Source organism: Photinus pyralis, unplaced genomic scaffold, assembly GCF_008802855.1.
Source record: "Photinus pyralis isolate 1611_PpyrPB1 unplaced genomic scaffold, Ppyr1.3 Ppyr1.4_LG8, whole genome shotgun sequence".
Classification (NCBI taxonomy): Eukaryota; Metazoa; Arthropoda; class Insecta; order Coleoptera; family Lampyridae; genus Photinus; species Photinus pyralis.
The window spans coordinates 29,342,472-29,366,350 of NW_022170819.1; the positions used below are offsets into that span (position 1 = coordinate 29,342,472).

The following is a 23,879-nucleotide window of genomic DNA, read 5'->3' on the forward strand; positions in this document are numbered from 1 at the left end:
TTCAAGATTGGAATTTCTAATAACGAGTCACCCTGTATATTTCATAGTTATTTTCATGTTATTGCGTATAATTTTTTTTTACTTTTATTGTCAATCAATTGATTGTGAATTTATTTGAATCCATTGTACGACCCAGATAGAGTTTTCTTGTTCAAATTTTTCTATTTGTGCTCATGATTTAACTCAGGTGTAATTGAGTCGGTTGAATCGGTGCAATACTGTAGACCATATAATAAAAAATAAACAATTATCAGGTGTTGCATTATTCAGATGAATGCGATTACAAGCACTTTATTAACAAATGTACAACGAATATATTATTATTTGACTTATTAGCAATAACTACGGCTGTCGGCTAGAAAAATCACACTCCTAAAATTTTCAAATCTTTGTAAAACGTCTTATAAGAATACCTACGTACATCGTATGATATCGGTGTCATAGTTTCGTCTTTCTTCTGCTAAAAATGCGTAAAAAATTAGAACTTGAGCTGTCAACCTCACAAATTACTTACGTGGTCCAAAGTCGGAACTGTCGGAACCATAATTTGGTCTTATTGCTAAAAGTGTTACCTTTTAGATCGCGTTTTAAACTTGCTACGAATTACTTACGGGGTCCGAATTGTGAACCGTCAAATTCGGAATCTGAGTTTGGTCTTCCAGCTGAAAATGTATAAATCAGAGGGTCTCTCTCCAACAACACTTACGTGGTCCAAAGTCGGAACCGTCATAACCGTAATTAGGTCTATTTGCTAAAAGTTTTAACATTTAGATCCACATTTTAGGATCACTACAAATCACTTACGAGGTCCGAATTGAGAACCATAAAATCCGGAATTATAGCTTGGTCTTATCGCTAAAAATGTTTAAATTAAAAAGCGTGGTTTTAGCTCCGATGAATTACTAACGTGGCCCAAAGTTGGAACTGTCAAAACCGGAACCATAACTTGGTCTATGTGCTAAAATTGTTAACATCTAAATTAAGATCTAAACTTTTGCCGAATTACGTACGTGATCCTAAGTATGAGCCGTCGAAACCGTAGTCGAATCCTGGCCGATATTGTGCTAAAACGCAAATAACACAATTTGTAGGTAGTGGTAAATTTGTTACATACGTGGAACAAATCCCCAGTTGGAATTAGGCCGTGCTGAAAACAAACTCTCAGTCTCTGACTTTGTTAGTTAGTCACTTACGTGGTCCATACTGCGATCCATCAAACCCCTGGTCGTAGTCGGGAACTGAAAGTAAAACACTGTGAAGCCCGCATGGACTTGTATCTAGCTTACGTACATCCCCCTAAAAGAGTCCCGTCGAAACCTTGATCTATCGCCGACGGTCGTGCTAAAATTATCCCCCTGTATTATGTAGTGTCGGTTTTGCACTTACGTGGCCCAAAATCGGATCCGTCGCCATTGCCTCCAGGTTTAGGCTTTCCACCGGCTAAAAAGAGTCCCTACACCAAATAGATATTAAACAAACTTTACATACGTGGCCCAAAATCAGATCCATCGCCACCACCCTCTGGTTTAGGCTTTCCACTTGCTAAAACAGAGTATACAGCGGACATAGGGCAAATGTCTTTACGTACGTGGTCTAAAATCTGAGCCATCACCGTTATCTCCCGGTTTAGGTTTTCCAGCAGCTGAAAACGACCACACAATTAAGATTCAACGCAATTTTATACATACGCGGCCCAAAATCGGATCCATCCCGTTCGTTCGCTTTCAAATTAGCTGTAATACAACAGATAGATAATGTGACGTCGATTTTGTACTTACGTATGTCTGCTTGTGGGTAAGCGATGGTGTAGGGGAGTAAAAGAAAGGAAACTGCGAGCAAGGGGAATATCTGAAAGTTCCCTAATAATCAAGGTTCCATAATTCTACAAATCTTACCATTGTCTCACTTAGAATTTAATTTGCGAACTAAAATCGACCTTGCATTGTTACTCACTTTTATAGCGATTTCGACCACCAAAAAAAAACCTTACAATACACTCACTCTTGCTTTAAAAAAACATGATTTACGTAATGTCGCTTTAGTAACAAAAAATGGTCGGATACATATCGTTATTCAGAAACGTCTTAATTAAAATGCATTGAGTACATTAGATAAAAAATCTTGTAACGATTATTTGTTTACTTTTTAAATATTGAGGTAGTTGCCTAGTTGTGACTGGCCTTGTATATAGGTACTCTTACATCATTTGAAAATTAGGCGGACACTCGTGAAATTAATTTTCGGTGTATTCAGTGTCAACGCTTCGGGGAATAAAAGAGGAGGGTAATTTTACGCTACTTAAGCTCGGTTACCATTAGCCTAGTCAGTTACAGTGAGTGCACAATGTGTGCAGATCTTCTTCGCAATTTCTGTGCCGTAGATTTAAATGTTTCAGATTCAGCCAGTCTCCTAGCAGAATGATTTCAGGCTTAACCCAAATGCAGCCCTTCCTAAACCAACCCTCTATGAGTGAACCGCCAGAAGTTCCCATAACCCACTATTTCGGTTGCTTTAGGGTCTTCCAATTCTTCAGGTACTTTTGTTTCTTTCCATATTCTCTAAAATCTTCATTGTATCATTTGTATATTTTCCTTACTGTTGAGCTTCTTCAGAGTCATGGAACTCTTCCGCTCTTTCGGATTTCGTTTTTTCCCATTTATTGAACTCTTTAGAATCTTGTTGGAAACTTTCGAAAACTTCGGATAGTCCGAGAGCCATACAGCACATACAGCCAACCCCCTCCCCCCTTCATCTTATATTACAAGAAATATACTGCACCAATCTCCATCTGCATCCGACGTACGGAGTCTTCGCTCCATCGCGATCTCGCTTCTCCTGTTAGCAAGCATTGTCCTTGATCCTGATTCTCCCCAGACCATCCTAGTACGAATACCCGATGTTAATGCCCTATGTGTATTTACGTGTTAAATGTCATTTGAGAAACCAGAGCCTAAGCCCTTTTCGTATCGTTTCCGTTAACTCATATTTTGTTAGTATCATTTTTTTCTTTTTAAGCGACTACGGTAATTCCTGTTCAACTTTACGGTACCTAGTTCTTTTTGCATTTCCAAAAAATGTAGGAAAAGAGAGCTATCAAGTTTTCCTCTGGTGGGTTGTTTGTGATTTTCCAGAAATTGTGATTGAATCTTCTTTTTCTTAGCGGCATTCCATACTCCCAGGCTCCCCGGTACTGCATTCTGTACAATACCTTCACTCTCCACAGCGCATCAACGAAAATAACTGCAAAACACGCACCAAACTTAAATACAAGAATTCAAACATGCTACTACATTCTGTGCAATACTCAGGATAAGATGATCTGGTAATCTTCTCAAAAACTATGAGATGTCCTGAGGGCTAAACGTTTTGTGGCGGAGACCGTAGCACCGGAGCGTCTAGGTGGTATGAAATACCCCCCCAGTATTCCAGAAAAACTCCCATGAGAGTTCTGGAGCGGGTTATAAGAAGAAAGAGTCGTCAAGTTCTCCTTTGTTATCTTCTGAAAAACTATTAGAGTACTGAGGTCTAAACGTTTTATGGCGAAGAAAGAAGCACCGGGGGTCTGGAGGGCATGAAATACTCCCCAGTATTATGCGATGGCTCCGTTGCCTTTTCCAGAAAACCCCCCTGAGAGTTCTACGTGCATCATTTCCATGCGCCGCCGTTCCAACTTCCAATACTTGACTTATCCCGGAAGTGGACTGACCAAGATGAACATGGGTGATGGTGGACCACTTCCTTCCAGCCTACTTCGAACCTTCGAATATTTCGGTTGCTTTTGATCCTGATTTTTCTGTTTATCTGTAAGGGGTGTAAAAGTGCTCTCAGAACTAGCATTGATGTCATACTTGTCTTATAATTGCGCATTTATAAAAAACAGAATCTGTTTGCATTCTTAATTAGATAAATCGAATCAGCAGATCGCAGAAAAAATCCTGTATAATGCTCGTGCAGGTTAATTAATGATATACAATTAAAGATGATAATTACTTTGTTTTGTCGCAATGAATTTTTATCTTCATTGTGGTTAATTAAAGGAATAAAGGGCGACAAATAGCGTAGATGTCAATATCCTCCCTTTGTGTTCATCATCCTAACAAGTTTTGTCAACTGTTTCCATTGACAAGGTTCCTATAGCTAATTTGACTCATTATTTTTCAAATGAAAATATGCGTAACGGTTAGGAAGGTCATGCATGCAATGTGAAGTCCGATCGAAAAAGTACGAATTGATTTGGATTCTACGTACCAAAATTAATAAGAAAAAGTGTTTTCCCGAGAAATTTTGGTGTAGTCGATTTTTGGTAAAAAAGGAAGGTTATACACTGCCTTTTTTTGAGGCCCGAAAAAAAAATTGTCTCAGATTGACCCGGAAAAAAAATTTTCTTATAGAATGTGGCCTGTAGAATCCATAATTTCAAACAGTTCCAAGATTGGGCTACTAGTTCAAAAGTTACAGCACTTTGAATTTTCTTTCGAAATTGGTTTCTAGTCTATAACTTTTGATTGAGAAGTCTGATCGAAAAAGTACGAATTGTTTTGGATTCTACGCGCCAAAATTAATAAGAAAAAGTGTTTTCCCGAGAAATTTTGGTGTAGTCGATTTTTGGTAAAAAAGGAAGGTTATACAATGCCTTTTTTTGAGCCCCGAAAAAAAAATTGTCTCAGATCGACCCGGGAAAAAAATTCTTATAGAATGTGGCCTGTAGAATCCATAATTTCAAACAGTTCCAAGATTGGGCTACTAGTTCAAAAGTTACAGCCCTTTGAATTTTTTTTCGAAATTGGTTTCTACTCGTAGTCTATAACTTTTGATTGAGTCTGATCGAAAAAGTACGAATTGTTTTGGATTCTACGCACCAAAATGAATAAGAAAAAGTGTTTTCTCGAGAAATTTTGGTGTAGTCGATTTTTGGTAAAAAAAGGAAGGTTATACACTGCCTTTTTTTGAGCCCCGAAAAAAAAATTGTCTCAGATCTACCCGGAAAAAAAATTTTCTTAGAGATTGTGGCCTGTAGAATCCATAATTTCAAACAGATTGGGCTACTAGTTCAAAAGTTACAGCCCTTTGAATTTTTTTTCGGAATTGGTTTCTAGTCTATCACTTTTGATTAATACCAATATGGGCAATATAATTCTATATTGTTACTGTTTCTCATAGAAGGAATTTATAATTTCAGACCGTTATACACAAAATCGAAAAACTTTTACTACCCCATTTTGGAAAATTTTTGTCGCCGAGGGTTAAAATCAACCACCACTGAAAATCCAAGCACATGTATCAGTATAACAAACGAAAAATATCGTGGGTAGGAGAGTTCGTTTGAGAGCTCATAAAACTTTAAAAATTTGCGTTTCTCCTTTCCCAAGATGGTGCACTCTTGGAGTAGGTGTCAAAAAAGATATGATCGCAACGAAATTTCTAGAGGAAAAAATTTTAGGGCAAACCCAAAAACCCAGACAAGTACATGATTTCATCCTCGCATGTGCTATGATGCGAGGTAGCCGCTTTGCCGTTTAAAAAATTTACGCATATACCGCTTCATAGCGATCATGAACAAAAGTATGTCTGACGATAACACGAAACATATTGGGGGGAAAACGAGCGTGGTTGCCACTTCGAACTCAAGAGTTTCGTTCTATTCTGTTTAAGAACCCATTCACATTGGCGATTTTTAGTCGCGTTCGACAATTCTTTGCTGCGTTGTGAGAAATATGTCGCGTATGTGTAAAGATCCGCGCTGCGATTTCGAGAACCATAACATGCATTTATTTAGTGAAATCTATTCGAATAGCGAGAGCTCCCAAATTTCGAGTACCTCGTGGAGAAACATTTAAACAAATTTGGGTGTGCCAATATACGAATTACTGTAAATTACGTGATAAGAAAAAACTTTTTTAGCAGCCTGATTCGTAGCAAGGCATTTTTATTTGCAAGTGGTAAAATATACGCGAAGGAACGTTTTTAAAATCAAACCGCTTTTAAAAAATAACGGAATTAAATTCATTATATGATGAACAAAGGAGTTTTTTCGGATCGCTAGCAGTAACGGCTGGTTAAAAGAAAATTCCTTAGAGTTGAGTGACGTAATTAGATAAAGCATATACGATTTATACAAATTTTGTTTACTACGACACACGGCAGGGAATTTAAAGACAATTAATCCGTGCATTTACCCACAACAAAACCTAGTTAATAAATTGGGCAAAATTAATATCAACACAGCGGAACATTGCCAATTTATCCCTTTGCGTATTCACGATCTCGAGAAAAGAATATTACCCACGTCAATAACTGTAAGTTATTTTCAATTTTTTATTTGCATGAAATAATGTCTTGTAATTATTGTTAAGAAACGGATCCAAACAAAGGATTTGGGTTATGTTGCTTCATCGATAGGGGAGTTTGCATTTAATTTCAGCTATGGGTGGATAACTGGATTAAAATGTTGTTTAGGTTTATTTTGAATTTTGAAAGAACTAAACATATTGGAAACTAGGAGTTTGTTAAAGAATCGGACTGACGAACAGAGAAAGTGTCTGCAATAGCGCACCCAACTTCGTTGGAAAATGCGCTAAAAAGGTAAAAGAGAAATTGATCGAGGAAGATGAGAGAATAAAAGAAAAGTATAAAGAGAAAATATATCAGAAGCAGAAGCGGGGTGCCAATTAGTTTAGGGAAAAGTTTAATAATAATAATTAATAATAAATAATTGGTGCTCCTATAACAAATGTATTTGTTCATACTTCTCACTTGTGGCTCACCATTTTGTTTTAAATGTTTCATCGCGATGGTCACCCTCCAACGCTCCATTTTAAATAAATCAAAATGGTAAACTACATAGGTGCTGGCAAGCCGGTTACTTTCTTCCCCAACACTTCGCTGCGATCCTTGAGTTGGAGCAGACTTTTCATAGAGTTTACAGGCAAGTCATGCAAATAAATGGTGGAATTATAGGGAATTTGTATGCTTCAAACGCCAAACGCCAAACTGTTTCTCACTTGTAAAAAACGGTCATGACACAGTCGCCGGGTATAAATATTTAAAAATAGATAAGGACATCTCAAACCGGGTTTATCTATGAGTAAAGACCTAATGATTCGGAGAAATCTGAAAACAAACAAAATTTGTTTTTTTAATGTTCTTATCCATGCAAATATAGATAACCTCACCGTTGCTTTGGAAGAACGTAGATAATTATGCAAATGTTGGTATTCATATCTATAGCAGTAGGCCATTCCTCACCTAGTCACGAGAAAGGAAAACTTCCACCGGTTCTTATCGTCTCGTGACACGATATAAACGTATGTCACGGCATTTTCGTAACAATCCATTAGTGACTCAAACAATGGCACTACTAGTAATATCACTGATGCTTGTGAGTAAGAAATGTGATAATCTTCGTGTTTTCAAGTTTTTCTTCAGGGTAGCTGTCTTTTGATGGTGAAGGGATTGTCACCAACAGGCAGTCTAATTGCTGATAAATATTCCATTCCTTATCAGGTGCGTGTCAATACACCCCAAATGCAAAGCTAAGTTTCTTCCTCCGCAGGCTGATCTTATAGTTGAGGTTCCTGGTGCTGATACCCGTTACCGCACAGGTACCCTAATCTCCTGTAACTATGTGTTGACGGCAGCTAATTGTGTCGATGGGTAAGGTACCAAGAACATTATAGGTGTATCACGTGTGCCTCCCTTTCAGTTCCTCCAAGATAACTGTGATCATGGGGGTGTACAACGTTGAGGATAAAAATGAACCCACGCGAAGGACATATTTAGGCGACGCTTACACAGCGCATCCATGGTACAATGGAAGCGAGGGGTATCACGACATTGCTGTGATTCATTTAAATGAATCCGCAGAAATTAATGGCAAGTCTAATCTTCACGACAATTTTATAACCGTCGTTCTTTAGCCTATATTAAACCTGTGACTTTACCACATCATCCGTGCACGCATCTCTTCGGCAAACAAGCAAGGGTGAGCGGATGGGGTAACGTAGTCGCTAATACTCCTTGGGAGTACTCAGTTTTGCGTTACGCATACGTTACCATTGGATCTCACGCGAACTGTCATCCCCAGTTTCCGCAAGTTACTTCAGCGCAAATGTGCCCCGTACCTACGGAGGTATTCTTCCATATTAGCGATATCGGTGCCCCTCTCGTATTTAAAGGAGTTCAGGTATAAGACTCAAACTTATTTTATTGCACCATGTCTGTTAACTATTTCGCGATAGATTGGTATTGCTGCTGCAACTAGTTTTACCAATGGAATCGAAAGCCATCCGCAAGTATACACCATGGTCGATCGCTATCTCCCATGGATTAAAAACAATACCGACGTCAAGATTGGGCATTAGAATGCACGAAGTGATTTGTCCCAAGTGTTTTTGAGGAGAAGATAGCTTTAAATATTAAATTATCAGCAATACTATCATAAACTTTTTTACTATCCGCACGTTCGTACGAGGTAAAAAACGGAAACACGCGCTTTGAAGCACCAGGAATTCGAACCAAACAAAATCTCGATGATGTCGGTTTGTCTGTACCCTCATTTCAGAACCAAATTTGGTGCACATATTCTTAGACATACATAAAAAGGAAAAGCTGAAAAGCTTTTAAGCACAATCGCGCATGTGCAAGTAAGGATTTAGAGAAAACTACGACGATGTTCACGTACGCAAAACAAAACTTATAAAGGTACTCGCGCAAAACATTGTCGGTTATACGCTGAATGGCATTAGGGTTGTTTTTTAATCCAAAAGGCATCCTAAATTTTCGTAATATTCATTATTCACTGAAAAGGCAGGCGTCTCGAATGAGGCCCGCTGCGTTTCTATTTGGGTCAAATCTAACTATGAAAGTTACATGCATTTGCCTAAGTTCTCTATAAAAAAAAATAGTATTTTCTCCATTCTAGACAATAGCAATCGCCAAAAAAACAAAAAAAACAGTTTTTAGAAATAAGCACACGTTTTTTGGCAAAATAAATTTTTATATAACTAAATTAACGTCTTGGATTCGCGCCAATAAAGATTTTTGAAATCTGTAAAGTAGTAGCATATGGAAATATTTTAGCAACATTAAAGAGAAGAGAGAAGACAGACTTCGAAAAACTGTTTCAGTTACAGCGGTTACTGGTTATTGTGTATTATCAAATTGCGCATAACGTGAAGCCATAGTATACTGCAAATCTGACCAGAGCTGCTCTGAATAATAGTATAGAATGCCAATATGCGTACCGGAGCCCTTAAAAAATAATTCCACTTAAGTAGCACAGTAACCTATATTTCATTTGAGTTCCAAGCCCTCTGTTGCCAGTCTACCTAAAGCTAGTCTATGGTAAGACTCTTAGCTATGTTTTTTAGTCGTTTGTTCGCTGTACTTCTTAATATAGCAAAGTAGAGTAATTTTTCGTGTTTCTACCAGCTTTCTAAGTTACTCCCTTTTAGAACTATTCATTTCTATGAATTTTAGGGGCTGCGAATCTTTGCTATATTTTTTGTTCTTCTTCATATAATCAAATTAGCGTAAGTACCTAATTTGTCTCACTTCTTTCAGCTCTTCAGTATATCTTTCAGATGTAGTTATAAAAATTCAATAGCCTGAGTTCTGATGCCAATGCGAACGTAGTACAATACCATGTGCTCGTGTACATTTAGCTTTAGTTGCATACAAACCGTTATTTTATCGTACATAACCTCAATTTTTTAAATTTTTAAACATGGTATTCTATGACTTACATTATTGTGTTTTACGTTTATTTATATTAAATTATTCACTAAAATGTGCTTTCGGGCAATATCAAGAAATGGCTACCCAAGGCCGGACACAATATCAAGTCTGTATTATCCACTACTGGTTTGCTGTTAGTACTCGTTCTCTTTAAAGTTGTTGCAGGAACGTACAAATTTGCCGCATTACGGTAACTGTTGGAAATCGGCGGTGGACCACGTCGAAGAAGGCTGCCGATCATTATCGGAGGAAACGCAAAGCAGCATTGCCTTACACCTGGCAAATTGTTTCTTAGAAATGTCCGGTCATGAAAGCTACAATTGCGAGTTGGAGAAAAAGCCTAACCTCAAGCAAATCTGCCTTAGCAGCATGTCTGATAGAGCCTTTAACGTTTATACTGAATTTTACACGCACACTCAAAACATTTGCTGGTTTCTGCGGGGGCAAGTTTGGCAAGAGGTAATGGCCGAAAATACTGTTAGATTCGGTAGGCAATTGGAGGTTTCGGCTCAAAACCAGGAAGACATTCTAAGAGCACAGCGGAACAGTGTCGAATTGCAGGAGAAATTATTACATCACGGACACGCATTGGAGAAAATAATGGAGGAGTTTTACGTCTCGACACAACAACACCATCATATACTGTCATTAATGGCTTCCAATATGAAAAGTTTACAGTCGTGGTTAATCGGTGAATTCTCTTGGATTGATACCATAATTTTTTATGTCGCCTCATCCATTTTCATTATAGTAATAACATCGACTAATCGTACATCATCCGCTCGATTTCCACTGTGGTTATTACTAATCTTGTCAGTTATTTGTGAACGATTAATTTATTTACATGTTGTGCACAGCTACGACAAGCAAGTGCAGGAGGTACACCTGGCAATTGCCGGGTACGTTGAATGGGTACGTAAAACCTTTGGTGTTATTGCTTTATGTGTGCTGCTTCTGTCCGCTTTTTACTACCGCAATTTGAATAGCCTAAACAACCAACTTTTGCACAACATTCACGAGCAGCAGCAAGTTATAATGCGACAGATTGTCGATTTAAAAATGAATAGAGAAGACGATGGGCTTCTTATTGTGCAGGAACGTAGTTCAAAGTCACCTTTTACACAATCGTTTGCATCGACACCATCGGTTCATGTTTCCAAAATCTATCAAGATTCACCAGTTACCAGATCTAGGTATAACTTACGAGGAAGAAGTAAGGTGTTGGATCCGTAAACGGACAGTGTTCTTGCATAAGATTTCATTCCTTTTACAGTGCTGTGTATGGTTCCTTTTTTATCTTTATATTTTATTTTCTGTTTTAATTTATTTAAGTACTACATTTTTATTGAGTAAAAGCATATAATTTCCTCTATGGTAAAAGTAATAGCATTGTTTGAATAAACAATGGTAATATATGTAATAATTTTTATTTAGAGATTGTATATTCCTGCCAATTTTGTATTTATTTCCAAGAATAATATAAGAAATTTTAATTTTTAATCATTTGTTATTATTACAGCTACATACAAATTATAATATTAAATTATTAACCCCCCTGCATATACCTATAGATCCTATTGGCAAATCTCATTGACATTATAATTGGGTTAGAGCCGTCAATTTCAATTAGAAAAGTTTTCGCTAAAAGATATTTAATTTTGTCACACAGAAGACTATAGCCAACATTTCCTTTTTCTGATATGGCATATTAATTCTGGTCCTCTCAAATCCTAGACACAAAACAAATAGGTATCGGATGCATGTCCTCATGATGTAGCTTTATTTTGGGTCTTTGTTTTTGAGTAATTTTTGTTTTGTACAAAAGTACTCCTGAGTCCTGATCCCCCATGTTCTCAAAGTCTGGCCGCCTTTTCTAAGCCCACTTTTTATCTTAAACACGTCGGATAGTTGTCTTCTACTGCTGATGCATACTCTTCAATGTCACTTTTGTTAAATACATAAGCTTCTGGTTGCATTATGGTTCTGGCATAGTTTGCTCTTTTTTGGAGAGTGTCAAACTAAAATCTACAAACAATATTACGACAGGAACTTCATATTCCATAACTTGGAGAAGGAACTTTCTTTCAAAGTGTAAGTTCCATAATATTTCTTCCACCAAATTTTATCCTTTATGGATCTTCTTTTTAGAAAAGCAGCTTGGCATCTTTCGAATAGGTATATACAGGGAATTTTCCGGGCTATGTATACTTAAAAAAACATGTCGATGCATGGAATAGATGGGTATTATAGGCAACTAACTAATTTTGTTTTAAAAGATAATAGGAGTCTGTTATGGAAAAAGTAACTTAATTGTTTAACTAGAGTTACCTATTAATCGTTATTTGATATTTACATTTTTGAAATCAAATGAAGCAAAAAAAATGACTTCCATAAGAAAAAACAAAGTTGATGATGGCTCACGGGAGACGAAACGTCAGAATTAAAATTTAAAACTAGCATCTTGTAGAGGGGAAAAAATGGCCTTAATAATGTGTCATTTATTTTGAAATATCTTTTTAAATAACAGGTAAAAAAACGATTTTGCAAAATTTCGTTTTTTGCAGGATAAATCTCTGAAAGTAGTTGGAATTTTTTCACTTTCAAAACGGCATTTTGCTAAGAATCAAAATACGCAACTTTGCCAAATTTAAACTACCTACCTACCTCTCTTACAGTTCCTGAGATCCCTATGGTGGCCCTCCAATGGCACATATAATTTCCACCACAGTTCTTTGTCAATTCAGTTTGTTTATATTAAATTATTTTTTTAGAAAACAAGTCAATGAAAAACACATACTCTGTAGATTCTGTTTTCAAAAATAACAAGCAAAAGAGAATAAAAAAATATACACAGTATGTTACAATAAATATTGACCCCTATTAAAAAATCGTGCGTAATATATTATAACCCTCACTTGGGGACGGATTAAGCTAGCAATTCTGGCAAAATCTCTTAACCTTTAAGCTTCGCCAGTTGAGCTTCAAGATCTGCGTCGGATATACTGGACTTGGAACCCTCTCCTATCTTACCTGCAGGAACATTCACCATCTAAAACACGAGTAAAGGCAAACAAAACCCCCTAATATGTATTGATCACCTTTCCGCTGATCTCAATACCGATTTCATCAAGAACTTGAGACACGATGTTGTCACTTTCAGCCTCATCACCGGACTCGGTAAGCATGTCGTCCAAAGTATCATTGACTATTGAAGAAAATTTGTATTAATCGAACATACGGAGGATACATACTCATTTCATCAGTCATATCCATTTTCATCGACTCCTTTTTGAAGACGTCTAAGTTAGCTGCTATCTGTTCGGGCTTCATCATCTTGTTCATATCCGACATGGTGTCGCCTGCCACTTTCATCGCATCGGCCAACTTCAAATTCGCGCCCATCGCCTTGTTCTGCTGCCCAATGCCTTGGATTCGGCTTGTTGCCGTATAAGTTCTCTCCTTCTGTTTGCGTAGTTGCACCAACTGCTTGGCGAGTAACTTACAACCTTCATTGTTACCCTGTTGGGCTAGCCGCCGAATTTCCTGCTCCTGCAAGTTATCAAACGTAACGACTTCGTAGACCAGCAGAATGCATACCAATTTCTTTTCTTCATCTTCTAAATGTCTACGTTCACGTTCGATATCTCTAGTCACCTTCCGTAGTTGACGATCCGCTTGTCGCTGTTCCTCTATAAGGTTAAGTAAAAGCTGAGATAATTAGAACCTTTACGAACCTTTAGGATCCGGTTTGGAGAACCAATTAAACATTTTGTTGACGCTGGAAATACGTTTTAGACAATAACATTAAATTATAACATTCTCATTATCAAGTGTGATCATGAACTATTTATATTTTTGACGATTGAGTGGTTGCCTACAATCAGGCGGATAAAACGTTTTAATCAGTGATGGCCAACCACAGATATCAACCAGTGTCACCAAACTATGAAAAGCAGGGGGTATTTTCCTTAGAGAAGGAATAGTCTAAGGTATTTTCCTCTACACCAGCACATATTTTAATATCATTGTATAGTACTATACAGGGTCATTCTTGACGAGCGTCAGTTAGAAAGATATGGAAAACCTTTGAAAATGAAGATAAACTGATAAGTTCTTTAAGGGTTTTGGCACATGATGAATTGAACTAAAATATTTTCAAAATGGCGCCACTTCCGGAAATACCGGAAGTAGCCATCAACTTTGTTATTTTAAATAGGGACCCCCTATTTTTTCTACATTTTCGGATTCTACGTCGAATTTGGAGTACAACGATACCCCATAGTTGACCCTTTGCTCCAAGGGCTTCGCCGATATTCAAGTTCTTATGCCAAAAATTGAATTTGCAGGGGTAATTTTAAAAATTTATTATTCGAAAACGGTGAGAGATATTGCAACACAGTTTTCAGTGATTTATTAAAGAAAGATCGAATTTTCTTATGGTATGCGTAACATTCTAAAAAAGTGAGACTACGTCACTTTTTTAAAGCTCTCAACTTTTAAACTTTTAAATATCCGTAACTCCATTTTTTCAACCCCATTTTTCAAATAGCACCCCCATTTTGTTCTTCATCCTTGTTTTCCTTTTTCCCAGACCTTTAATTTGATACAAAATGTCAGAGGCTAGTTCAAACGGGTTCCGAGATATTCCATGTTTTGTTACTTCTTGTGGAAAATTGATAAAAAAATTAAGTCGCTTGATGTTATTCTTTTGTTTTTATTATGATAATGTTTAAACGTCAAATTTTCGCTGCTTGAATTTATACTTCTCGTCAATAATGGCTCGTTTGGGTTACTCTAATGAAGATTTTTTGAATTTAATATTAATACACAGTGAATGTAATCGAATAGCGGCCAGGACTTGCCGTCTTTTTTCCGAAAGATACCCTAACAAGTATAAAAACAAAAGAATAACATCAAGCGACTTAATTTTTTTATCAATTTTCCACAAGAAGTAACAAAACATGGAATATCTCGGAAACCCTTTGAACCAGCCTCTGACATTTTGTATCAAATTAAAGGTCTGGGAAAAAGGAAAACAAGGATGAAGAACAAAATGGGGGGTGCTATTTGAAAAATGGGGTTGAAAAAATGGAGTTACGGATTTTTAAAGGTTTAAAAGTTGAGAGCTTTAAAAAAGTGACGTAGTCTCACTTTTTTAGAATTTTACGCATACCATAAGAAAATTCGATCTTTCTTTAATAAATCACTGAAAACTGTGTTGCAATATCTCTCACCGTTTTCGAATAATAAATTTTTAAAATTACCTCTGCAAATTCAATTTTTGGCATAAGAACTTGAATATCGGCGAAGCCCTTGGAGCAAAGGGTCAACTATGGGGTATCGTTGTACTCCAAATTCGACGTAGAATCCGAATTTGAAATAGGGGGTCCCTATTTAAAATAACAAAGTTGATGGCTACTTCCGGTATTTCCGAAAGTGGCGCCATCTAGAAAATATTTTAGTTCAATTCATCATGTGCCAAAACCCTTAAAGAACTTATCAGTTTATCTTCATTTTCAAAGGTTTTCCATATCTTTCTAACTGACGCTCGTCAAGAATGACCCTGTATATACAATGTTAATACGTACGGCGCGGCGTTGCAAAATAATTATTAATTTATGTAAACTCCTAAGATTCACGCGATTTCTTGTAGATGCCCGTTTTTCAGCATCTGTGTATGATGTGTTGCATATACATAAGTTAAAAACAGTCCAGTTGAGATAATCGAACATTTATCCTCTTTTTTGATTTTTCACCAACCTGTACCATTGTATAAAAACCACATTCAGTGCCTGTACCAAATCATTGAATAAAAATCTAATTTTTTATTCAATGCCCTATCATGCAAATTTTGTACTATGTAATATAAGACTTTATAACTACATAGGTAGGTACATCGTAAAATATAGCCAAAGCTTCTTTCGTTCCAATTGATACGCACAGTATATCCAAAGCAACTTTTTCTCAAAATTTCCTATCAATTAAGTACAAAAATAAGGGAATCCGTTTCTCTTTGAACTCGTCAAAGCCTTTCTTAGTTTATTTATAAACCAATTTCGGAGAGAAAATGTCCAAACGCATTGCCTCAGAGCCCAATAGGTGTATTTTAATCATTTTCAATAAAACATAGATGGCAAAACCTTTTGTTTATTGTATCCAGCAATTTTGATGTTTGTTCGTTTCACGTTTTATACGTTACATGGTCATACCTTTTAGTAATTTTGAATTTCTTTGCCTAAGAATTTTATTCAAGATCATTTCGACAGTCTTCTTCGAAGCCTATTTATCAAATTTAAAACAAATATTATTATAATATCAGAAGTGACTATTTCTTTTTCTCTCATAATCCTTCGCTCTCTTCTATATGCCGCGATTTATTATAGAAAAAAGATCGCGCTCGGGAGGTTCGAACCCGCATCATCATAATCGAGAGGCGGCGACCTTGCAGTTGCGCTATTAAGTACCGCAACAATAAACTAATACTAATACGTATAATTAACAATAATCGTAAATTCATTTTATTTATTCCCAAGCTATTAAACACCCTTTAAAAGTGTATATTAATCAATTTCAAAGAATCATCGACGATTTTAATGTCATATCTCCTTTCAAGTGGACGAGTGCGTTTTAAACAATTGTGAGAAAAGGGATCGGGCCGAGCTCATCTTCGGCTGCGGAGCGTTACACGTGACCTGACGACCACAGAATATAAAAGCGTACTCTATATTCTGTGGCGTTACGCATGAAATGATTTTACTCCCGTGCAAAACACGGACTAATTACATGTGCAGGGGTTGTAGAAAATAAATTTAATTCTCTACGTCACTGTTAAAATTTTACTGTAAAATTTAATTTTTTCTAATGAAATAATTAATACCATGGCTAGCTCAGTAATGAATAAAATTTTCATTAACTCTTACCTTGCGCAAGATTGGTTCTTTATTTCCCCTTATGACCTGAATAATAAAACCTGATGCCCTGGTTTGACCATTCTCCAATAACTACTCATATGAATTGAATTGTTTGAATATATTGTTGAAAATCAGATCGTACCAACTCCTTCATGTGTTCATGCAAAATAGAAGCTAGACCCCAAAATCCCCAAATAATCGCTTTCTGTTTTTACAGAATACAGAAATTCAATTAACTTACATTTATCTATGATTCAAATTATAATCGATTTATAGGAGCTGAAATATTCTCCTATGGAAAGGTAGCAGCAATTTGGAAAATTGGGTGGTGCAATACCTTTTCTATACCTAATACAATTGGACTTTCTGTATTGGCAGGTAAAAAATATTTCGTTACTCGTGAAAAGTGAATCTCGCAAGATGATTGACAAATATGAAATCGGCACAACCGTGCTTCAGATTCCTCACATTTACCTCACCTTAACCTCACATTTACCTCACGCTTAATTTAGAGGGGATCTTTTTGCATTTGGGGATTAACCTTAACGAATAATCTATTGCTTTTTGGATCTCTGGCATTTGACGGTTAAGCGAAACGAAAGTTTAACCGAAACAAAATTATTTGTTTTCTGTATCTTTTGCTTTTGATGTTTTGAGCATATTTAAATCTTTCTGCTTTTTTGCATTCAGTCCGCCTAATGTTTGCTTTTATATTAGGTAACTTTACCGCACTGTATCTAGCTTTTTGCTACTTTCCGTTTCATTCATTACAAGGGGTGGGGGGATGTTACCTGACCTTCCTGCAATTATTTTCCCGTAGAAACCGCTACCGAGCCCGATTATTTACTGTTCCCACTTACGGAAATTCGGGAAAGTTCGTCGCAGCAACACAGGAATTTGGTTTGTAATAGTATTTTTGTGGTACGTTTTGTGTTAAAACTTTGGAAAACTTGATATAATTAATTGTGTGCGTGAAATTCTAACAAAATTTATTATAAGCTCGTCGAATTTTTCATTCTAAATTCTTCGCTCCGCAATAAACCAATAAATTTGTAACCCGTGTTACTTGTATCACAGAAGGAAGCATGTGATTGTACCAAAGTGGGAATCTACAGCGCTGTAAATATACGGACATATAAAATAGTATCATTCTTATATTTACATAAAAACGTTAGGTACCTAATTATGTAAATAAAATCTCAAAAATCCATTTATTCTCTTGGGGGGTCCTGACAAATTATGGTTTAACACGCCGTACGCTACCAATTCAATACTTGTTAACCCTTGGTTTTATGTCCGTCTCAATCGGAGAAAAAAATCACCCACAACCTATTGTTAGGAAAAAATGGCTTCATTTGAATAAATTACAATTTGAGTCTAAAAGAATTCGTCGTGCATCGTGAAACCGCATTTTATAAGTTAAAAGAATTCGTCAATGTAAAAAGCGATTCGAAAAGACGTTTGTGGGGCAATAAATCAAGACGAAAAGAAGATTGCCGGGGTTTTATGATTTATCTTACAAGTTACGTAAATCTAATTCTTTGTAAAACTTTAAATGACGCAAGCGCGACGGTATAAAATAGAAAATTTTAAAAAGTAAAATTATTATGGCCCCAATAAAAATTTTATGGTACACTTGAATTTCATTGAAATTGATACATTAAAAACGTTACATGTTCTCGGAATACATTTCGTAAAGTAATTTTAGCACGGATAGAATTGATGATTCAACTCACGTGTACATCGTTTTCTTCGATGTTATCTTTATGGGTAGGGCTAGGGTATATTCAGTTTGAACACCAACTGGGCTGCGGAGTTCCGCAAGGATCTGTACTTGGTCCTATGTATCTACGTTAATTCTTCTCCACATTACAAAAAAATAAACAAAGGCTCTTGTCTTCAACAGCAAATCTCACAATCGTCTCCGATTTAGTCGAGTCACGACCTTAGGAAGATTGAAGATGCACTCAATGAATGTGCTAGAAGAAGATCACGACCTATAAATGATGGTGGTGTCTTTCAAATTTACAATAATGGTTTTCATTGTTTGGCAATCCAGATGAAACTCGGATTAGGGGTGTCTATACGTTTAGAAAAGGCGAATAATTAATAACGCGAGGATTAATGTGCCGTGACAAAGAACGATTATGATAATTAATGTGGTTTATTTCTGTTGTCACTAAATAATTCATGTAAACATTTAAAATATTCAAATGAAGTACCGTTCTCGAACAGCTTAAGTGTCTCATATTAAGGTTTAAGTATAATCGTTATGGCCTATGGGTTTAAATAAAAGATGCTTTATGAAAATTTCGGTTAGTTGTCGAATATCCGTAGAGCAGGCGAGGAACATTAACTTAAAAGAATTTTAAAGCACAAATCTTATGCACGTCTAGACATTGATTTTAAACAGGCGATTAGCTTAGAGAATTTAATTATGGCTTACGTCCATAACAAATCGTTGTATTAGAAGCACTCTAAATCCTTTGGAAAACTCCTTCGTGTAGGTATCTTTTTGTGCAGTTTGGGTTTGGGTAAAGAACTATCCTCCTGTTTTAATACATAGGCATACTAACTTCCGAGTTCCCTGTTCCCCAATCATTACCGAATTTTGTATTACTTCGCCCCCTATTTAATAGGAAGATCTTCGAGATATTTTAGTAATTCTCCAGTAAATCTACATGGTTCTGTTCTGTTCAGCAAACAAAATGGACCTTTTTAACTTGTTTACTTTACTTACTCGACGAGGCCCTCTTCGTTGGTGGATACTCCAACTATTTCTCCGTACACAAGTTTGAAATAAATCCCACAGGATTATTACTTTTTTATAAAGACTTCAAACCCCTATAAATTCCAACATGGTAACGTACCACCGCCAAAAACGAAGCGCCTTCCTTCTCACTTTATTAATTCTTCCTTCTCTTTCTCATCTCCGTTTTCCACTTCCTTATTCTTTTGTTAAAAAAAAATCCGCAATTCTTATTTAAAGCACCTGCGACCATCTGTTTACAAATTAATTACCTTTTAGCGGTTAGTGCAATATCCCAACGACTGGCTTATCTCAAAATTAAATAAACCTTTACAAACATCTAAATTCTAACACATCCCTCTTATCTTTCCTTAAGGTAATTTTACAAGAAAATTAACAAATTACAATGCGTCTATATAAACAAAAATTAGAAATTATTATATATATTACAACAATCAATACCAATTTGGAAAATTATTATCTTTAACAACAAAAAAGGTCAATAAAAAAGGTAGTTTTCTTTTAGAAAGTGGTATTTGGTAGCAAGAAGATTGTTTAAATATGAGTATTCTTCCAATTGATTTTGTTTTGATTTACTTTTTCGACTCATAACTCTCTCCGTAATTGGCGAAATAGTTACATAAAGGTTTATAAAACCAATAACATATAAATTAAACGCATAACTAACCATTTACATATGAAACAAATTAATTCGGCATTCGACCACGCAACAAGCGATCGATAGAACACATGAACTAAAAGAAGGGTTAATTACATTAAAATGTGAATAATCCAAAATCTCCGGTCGTACTGCGGTTTTCAAACAGACGCATTAACACAAAACACCAAGTAAAAATTATTCGCAACTTCACTCATCTATTTTCATTACAGCACTTGAATCTCGATTTGGACGACACTGGGTTCGTTGTAATTACTGATTTGGCTCTTTGGTGATAGAAAAACTCCCTTTAACGGATACAACATTCTTCCACAAAACCTTACAATTAAGCAAGTCTTTTAAAAAAACTTCGATAACGGCCAAACTGCCAAACACACACAAAACAATAAACGGGTAAATTCGTCCGCGAATAAATTAAACACCTGTGTTTTATCGGCGTAAAAACATCTGCAAAACATGTGCTTATCTTGAAATAATTTAGGGTACGTAGCGATAACGCTCTTATCGCAATGACCGGAGATAATATTTTTACAAAAGGTTGAACTTAGTTTTATCATGTAATTTTTTCACAATTAAATAACCAAATGCAAGCGATTATTTTAACAAAATTACACATCATTAAATAAATAATTCAAAAATAAAATTAAAAATTACTTCAAATTCAAATGAGATGATCGAAATTGTGTTCATTGTAAAATTAACGACCACATTTACGCTTAAAGACAATCAGAGAACCAAATTTTACATCAGTAATAACAACGAACCCAGTGTCGTCTAAATCGAATTTCAGCTATTAGGACTTCTTTTTTAATTTATCAATCGCTTGTTGCGTCGTATCTGTTCTCTGGTTCTGAGTGGCTGTTTTTCTTTCAGCTTATTTGATAAATTGATGTCGAATACATTTATTCCATGTGTAAACGGTTAATTTTGTGTTTAATCGAGCGCAGTGTTAATTACACAGTTAGTTCTTTGGAATTTTGGAGGCGGTTAAGGCTGTTAAATTTCGCAAATTGATAAAATTTATGTCAGTTCAGGATTTTCGTCGTAGCGGAGGCCGGACGTGTCCTAGAAAAATTATAATTATTTCTTTTAAAGATTTTGTTAGTATCTGTGTTTAGTTGAGCTAGCTGGACAGGTATTTTGTGGGCAGTTTAGTGACCGTTTGCGGATTAATAGCAATATATGAACCGTTCTGAGTAGAAAATAAACTTAATGTCTCCATGAAATATTTCTTGGAATCTCCTGGTCATTTTCCTGGAATCCTCTCAACCTTTTTCGAAACCTCGCTGTTTATCTTCTTGAAATATTCTTGGGAACTTCATGGAATTCTACTTCTAGTTTCTGAGATCTTTTTTAAAATCTGCTTTTACTTTTCTTGGAAAGACAGAATTTACAAAAGTCGATTGGAATCTTCTGGCAATATCCTTTTATGGGGCCCTCTTATAATGAGATTTATTGAAAATACCCTGAGCGGTCCCTCTCACTTACTTCAAGCATTTGGGTTACAATTTTCTAAGCTACTTAGGATCCTATGGCCATTTTCTTTTTTGCCAGGATGTTTTAAATTTGTCAAAAATATGAGTCTTGAAGACGATTTTGGTATGGATAAGGCACATATCATGGAATTATCTTAGAATCGTCTTAAAATCTCCCACGACCTAAAATTTTTCAATCGATCGATTATTTTGAAAGCCATTCTTGAGTCCATATATTCCACGTCTTTCGACTAGAGCGTTTCCTTAATGTATGAGTAGGATTTGGATGCATAAGCCGTGCTTTTTAATTATTTTAGCGGTAACATAAAAGGCCATTTTTGCATACACCATAGAGCACCTAAAGTTAAGAAAAATAGAAATAGAGATGAGATGAGATGAGACTTTTTACGCTTTTCTACGCAAAGGCTACTTAATTCCGAAGTAAATCACAAACTAAAATAGCATTTTAATCTGTGGCTTATCTTTACAGCAGGTGTTATTCGTTAATCTATCTAAATATAATCCAACCACTATAATCGGTATATATTTTTTGTTTTCCGTGATCCAGACCCTGACACTAATTTCAAAACAAAACCGGGACGTGACTATTCATCGATTGATTATTAAGTGATCATAGCATACACAGTAATTTACGTATGTAACTAATTATGATTAAGATTTTGTCCTAATGGAGTGTGAAAAGTTTCGAACCAATTTTCATGAAAAGTATAGCTCAAAGTGCGTCTGTCCGCCCGTCCCTAGGTTTCAGATCTTTGCACTGCATGGACATGTAGAGTACGAAAAATATTATTTGTCTTTTGGCAAATCGTATGAGAACGGAATTCTGAATTTTTCCAGTTGGAGGAGTTGTGTGCCCACATCTGGAATGGAGGAAACCTCCTATAAGCGATATCATAAGGAATTCTAAGAAAAATTGAAATTGTTACAATCTTGCGGAAATCTCAACAAAGGTAGTCTCTTCAGCATTAAGTTTTCAAAGCATAGAAAAGAAACGGAATTTCGGATTTTTCAGTGGCAAATATTACTGTTAAATCTCTTACTGATACGTTACCGTAAATTTGTGTGATTTGTGTGATTGACCTAGACCGAGACTATTTTTCCAAACCAAGTGTGTAATGGTCTTTTGGTCTAATTGCCAAATTCCCTTAAGTGGGTTTTAATACGATCCTATAAACTAGAGAGACAGTGTTTTTTATTAGGAGACAGTGCCTTATTTAAAATCATTGTTACCAGCTCCCGTACGTAGACTTCCACGAATAGGTCTTTCCTTCCAAAACAATCTTTGAGACTTGCGATAACTTCAGTATAATTGTCACCCGTGGGAGGTATTCACTAACACGAGTACCTACTGTTTGAATGAAACATCTTCATGGGTAAGTGTATCTTACGAAATTGACTCCAAAATGATAACCAATTACGTATACCCCCAATGAATGTTTTAAATTCAATGCCTTTGGTAGGTACTATCTGTTTCACGTCGAATGTTTTCAGTTTCGTAATTATAAACTAAGTACAGCAGAAGAGACTAGTTCATATTGCAGATTCAAGCTCCATACTTATGTGCACATGCTATTACTATTTCCGCATATACTTGATCCTCTATAGCGTCAGCAACTCAGCATCCAACATTAAGTCTGTAATCTCTTGATTGGCCTGTCATAGAGATTCAGCTTTTTCACGAAACAGCTCTAAAGTAGCACGAATGATCTGCTTCTATCATCCTTTTTTTCTCTAAATCAAATGTTACTATTGAAAGTAGTAGTTCTCCCTTTGCATCAAGCAGGGTAAAGGTGCAAGGTAATTTACCACGTTTTACTTCGGTGAATACAAAATTCTGTCCTCTCAAAGTATTCATCGTTCCTTAAGGAAGGTACGCACATAATGAATGTATCCATATCAATGTCTTATAATAGATGCGGTTAGAAGCAGATGTTTTCGAACAATACCAAGTTTAGAGGGCAAGGTGCCCTAAATTTAAAGATCGCATAAGAAATTAATGGTTATTCTTAAGGGCGTATCACCACAACTTTGATTTATTACCTGTATCGTACAAATTTTAGACCGACCGTTGACTGTGCAATATTCAAAACCGCCCCAAAAAAGCAACAGTGACCAACAGTGCAACTAACCTTTGAAAAAAATAGACCACCTCTTCGCTATTGAAACGAACAACAAACAGACAAATATTTACCGTTCTTCTTCAAATAGGTACACTTTCGAGTCGACAGGCCGAAATTCCTTCACGTTGTCACAAAGGAGGTGCCGTATTCCAAACAATACCTAATTAATAATCACGTCCGATGATATCA

General features: G+C 36.0%; 4 protein-coding genes across 7 annotated transcripts; 2 read left to right on the forward strand and 2 right to left on the reverse strand.

Annotated features, from left to right (window-relative positions):
- Nucleotides 1–257: 257 nt before the first annotated feature.
- LOC116178629 (translation initiation factor IF-2-like) lies at nt 258–2,046 on the reverse strand. Of its 4 annotated transcripts, none has more exons than XM_031498181.1 (17): nt 1,896–2,043; nt 1,779–1,848; nt 1,689–1,733; nt 1,589–1,642; nt 1,489–1,542; nt 1,387–1,440; nt 1,291–1,341; nt 1,194–1,238; nt 1,115–1,147; nt 1,011–1,064; nt 908–958; nt 805–855; nt 707–751; nt 612–662; nt 515–559; nt 422–457; nt 258–372 (listed from the first exon to the last, which is right to left on the reverse strand). In XM_031498181.1, coding segments are annotated over exons 1-17 (744 nt in total). In that variant the 5' UTR covers nt 1,899–2,043; the 3' UTR covers nt 258–370. The 4 variants fall into 4 exon arrangements, with proteins under 4 accessions (XP_031354041.1, XP_031354040.1, XP_031354042.1 ...); XM_031498180.1 differs by having other exon boundaries at nt 422–460; nt 1,896–2,041; XM_031498182.1 differs by lacking the exon at nt 1,387–1,440 and having other exon boundaries at nt 422–460; nt 1,896–2,046.
- A 5,167-nt stretch (nt 2,047–7,213) lies between these two features.
- LOC116178904 (brachyurin-like) lies at nt 7,214–8,437 on the forward strand. The gene is made up of 6 exons (XM_031498557.1): nt 7,214–7,378; nt 7,426–7,503; nt 7,553–7,653; nt 7,703–7,872; nt 7,917–8,182; nt 8,238–8,437. Exons 1-6 carry the CDS (start codon nt 7,307–7,309, stop codon nt 8,358–8,360), a joined length of 810 nt encoding a protein of 269 aa, XP_031354417.1. The 5' UTR covers nt 7,214–7,306; the 3' UTR covers nt 8,361–8,437.
- A 137-nt stretch (nt 8,438–8,574) lies between these two features.
- LOC116178903 lies at nt 8,575–11,150 on the forward strand. The gene is made up of 2 exons (XM_031498556.1): nt 8,575–9,841; nt 9,892–11,150. The coding sequence occupies exons 1-2, from the start codon at nt 9,725–9,727 to the stop codon at nt 10,966–10,968; spliced, it is 1,194 nt and encodes a 397-aa protein (XP_031354416.1). The 5' UTR covers nt 8,575–9,724; the 3' UTR covers nt 10,969–11,150.
- A 1,368-nt stretch (nt 11,151–12,518) lies between these two features.
- Nucleotides 12,519–13,630, reverse strand: LOC116178522 (charged multivesicular body protein 2b). The gene is made up of 5 exons (XM_031498030.1): nt 13,470–13,630; nt 13,333–13,424; nt 12,987–13,284; nt 12,834–12,940; nt 12,519–12,784 (listed from the first exon to the last, which is right to left on the reverse strand). The coding sequence occupies exons 1-5, from the start codon at nt 13,501–13,503 to the stop codon at nt 12,689–12,691; spliced, it is 627 nt and encodes a 208-aa protein (XP_031353890.1). The 5' UTR covers nt 13,504–13,630; the 3' UTR covers nt 12,519–12,688.
- Nucleotides 13,631–23,879: the final 10,249 nt, after the last annotated feature.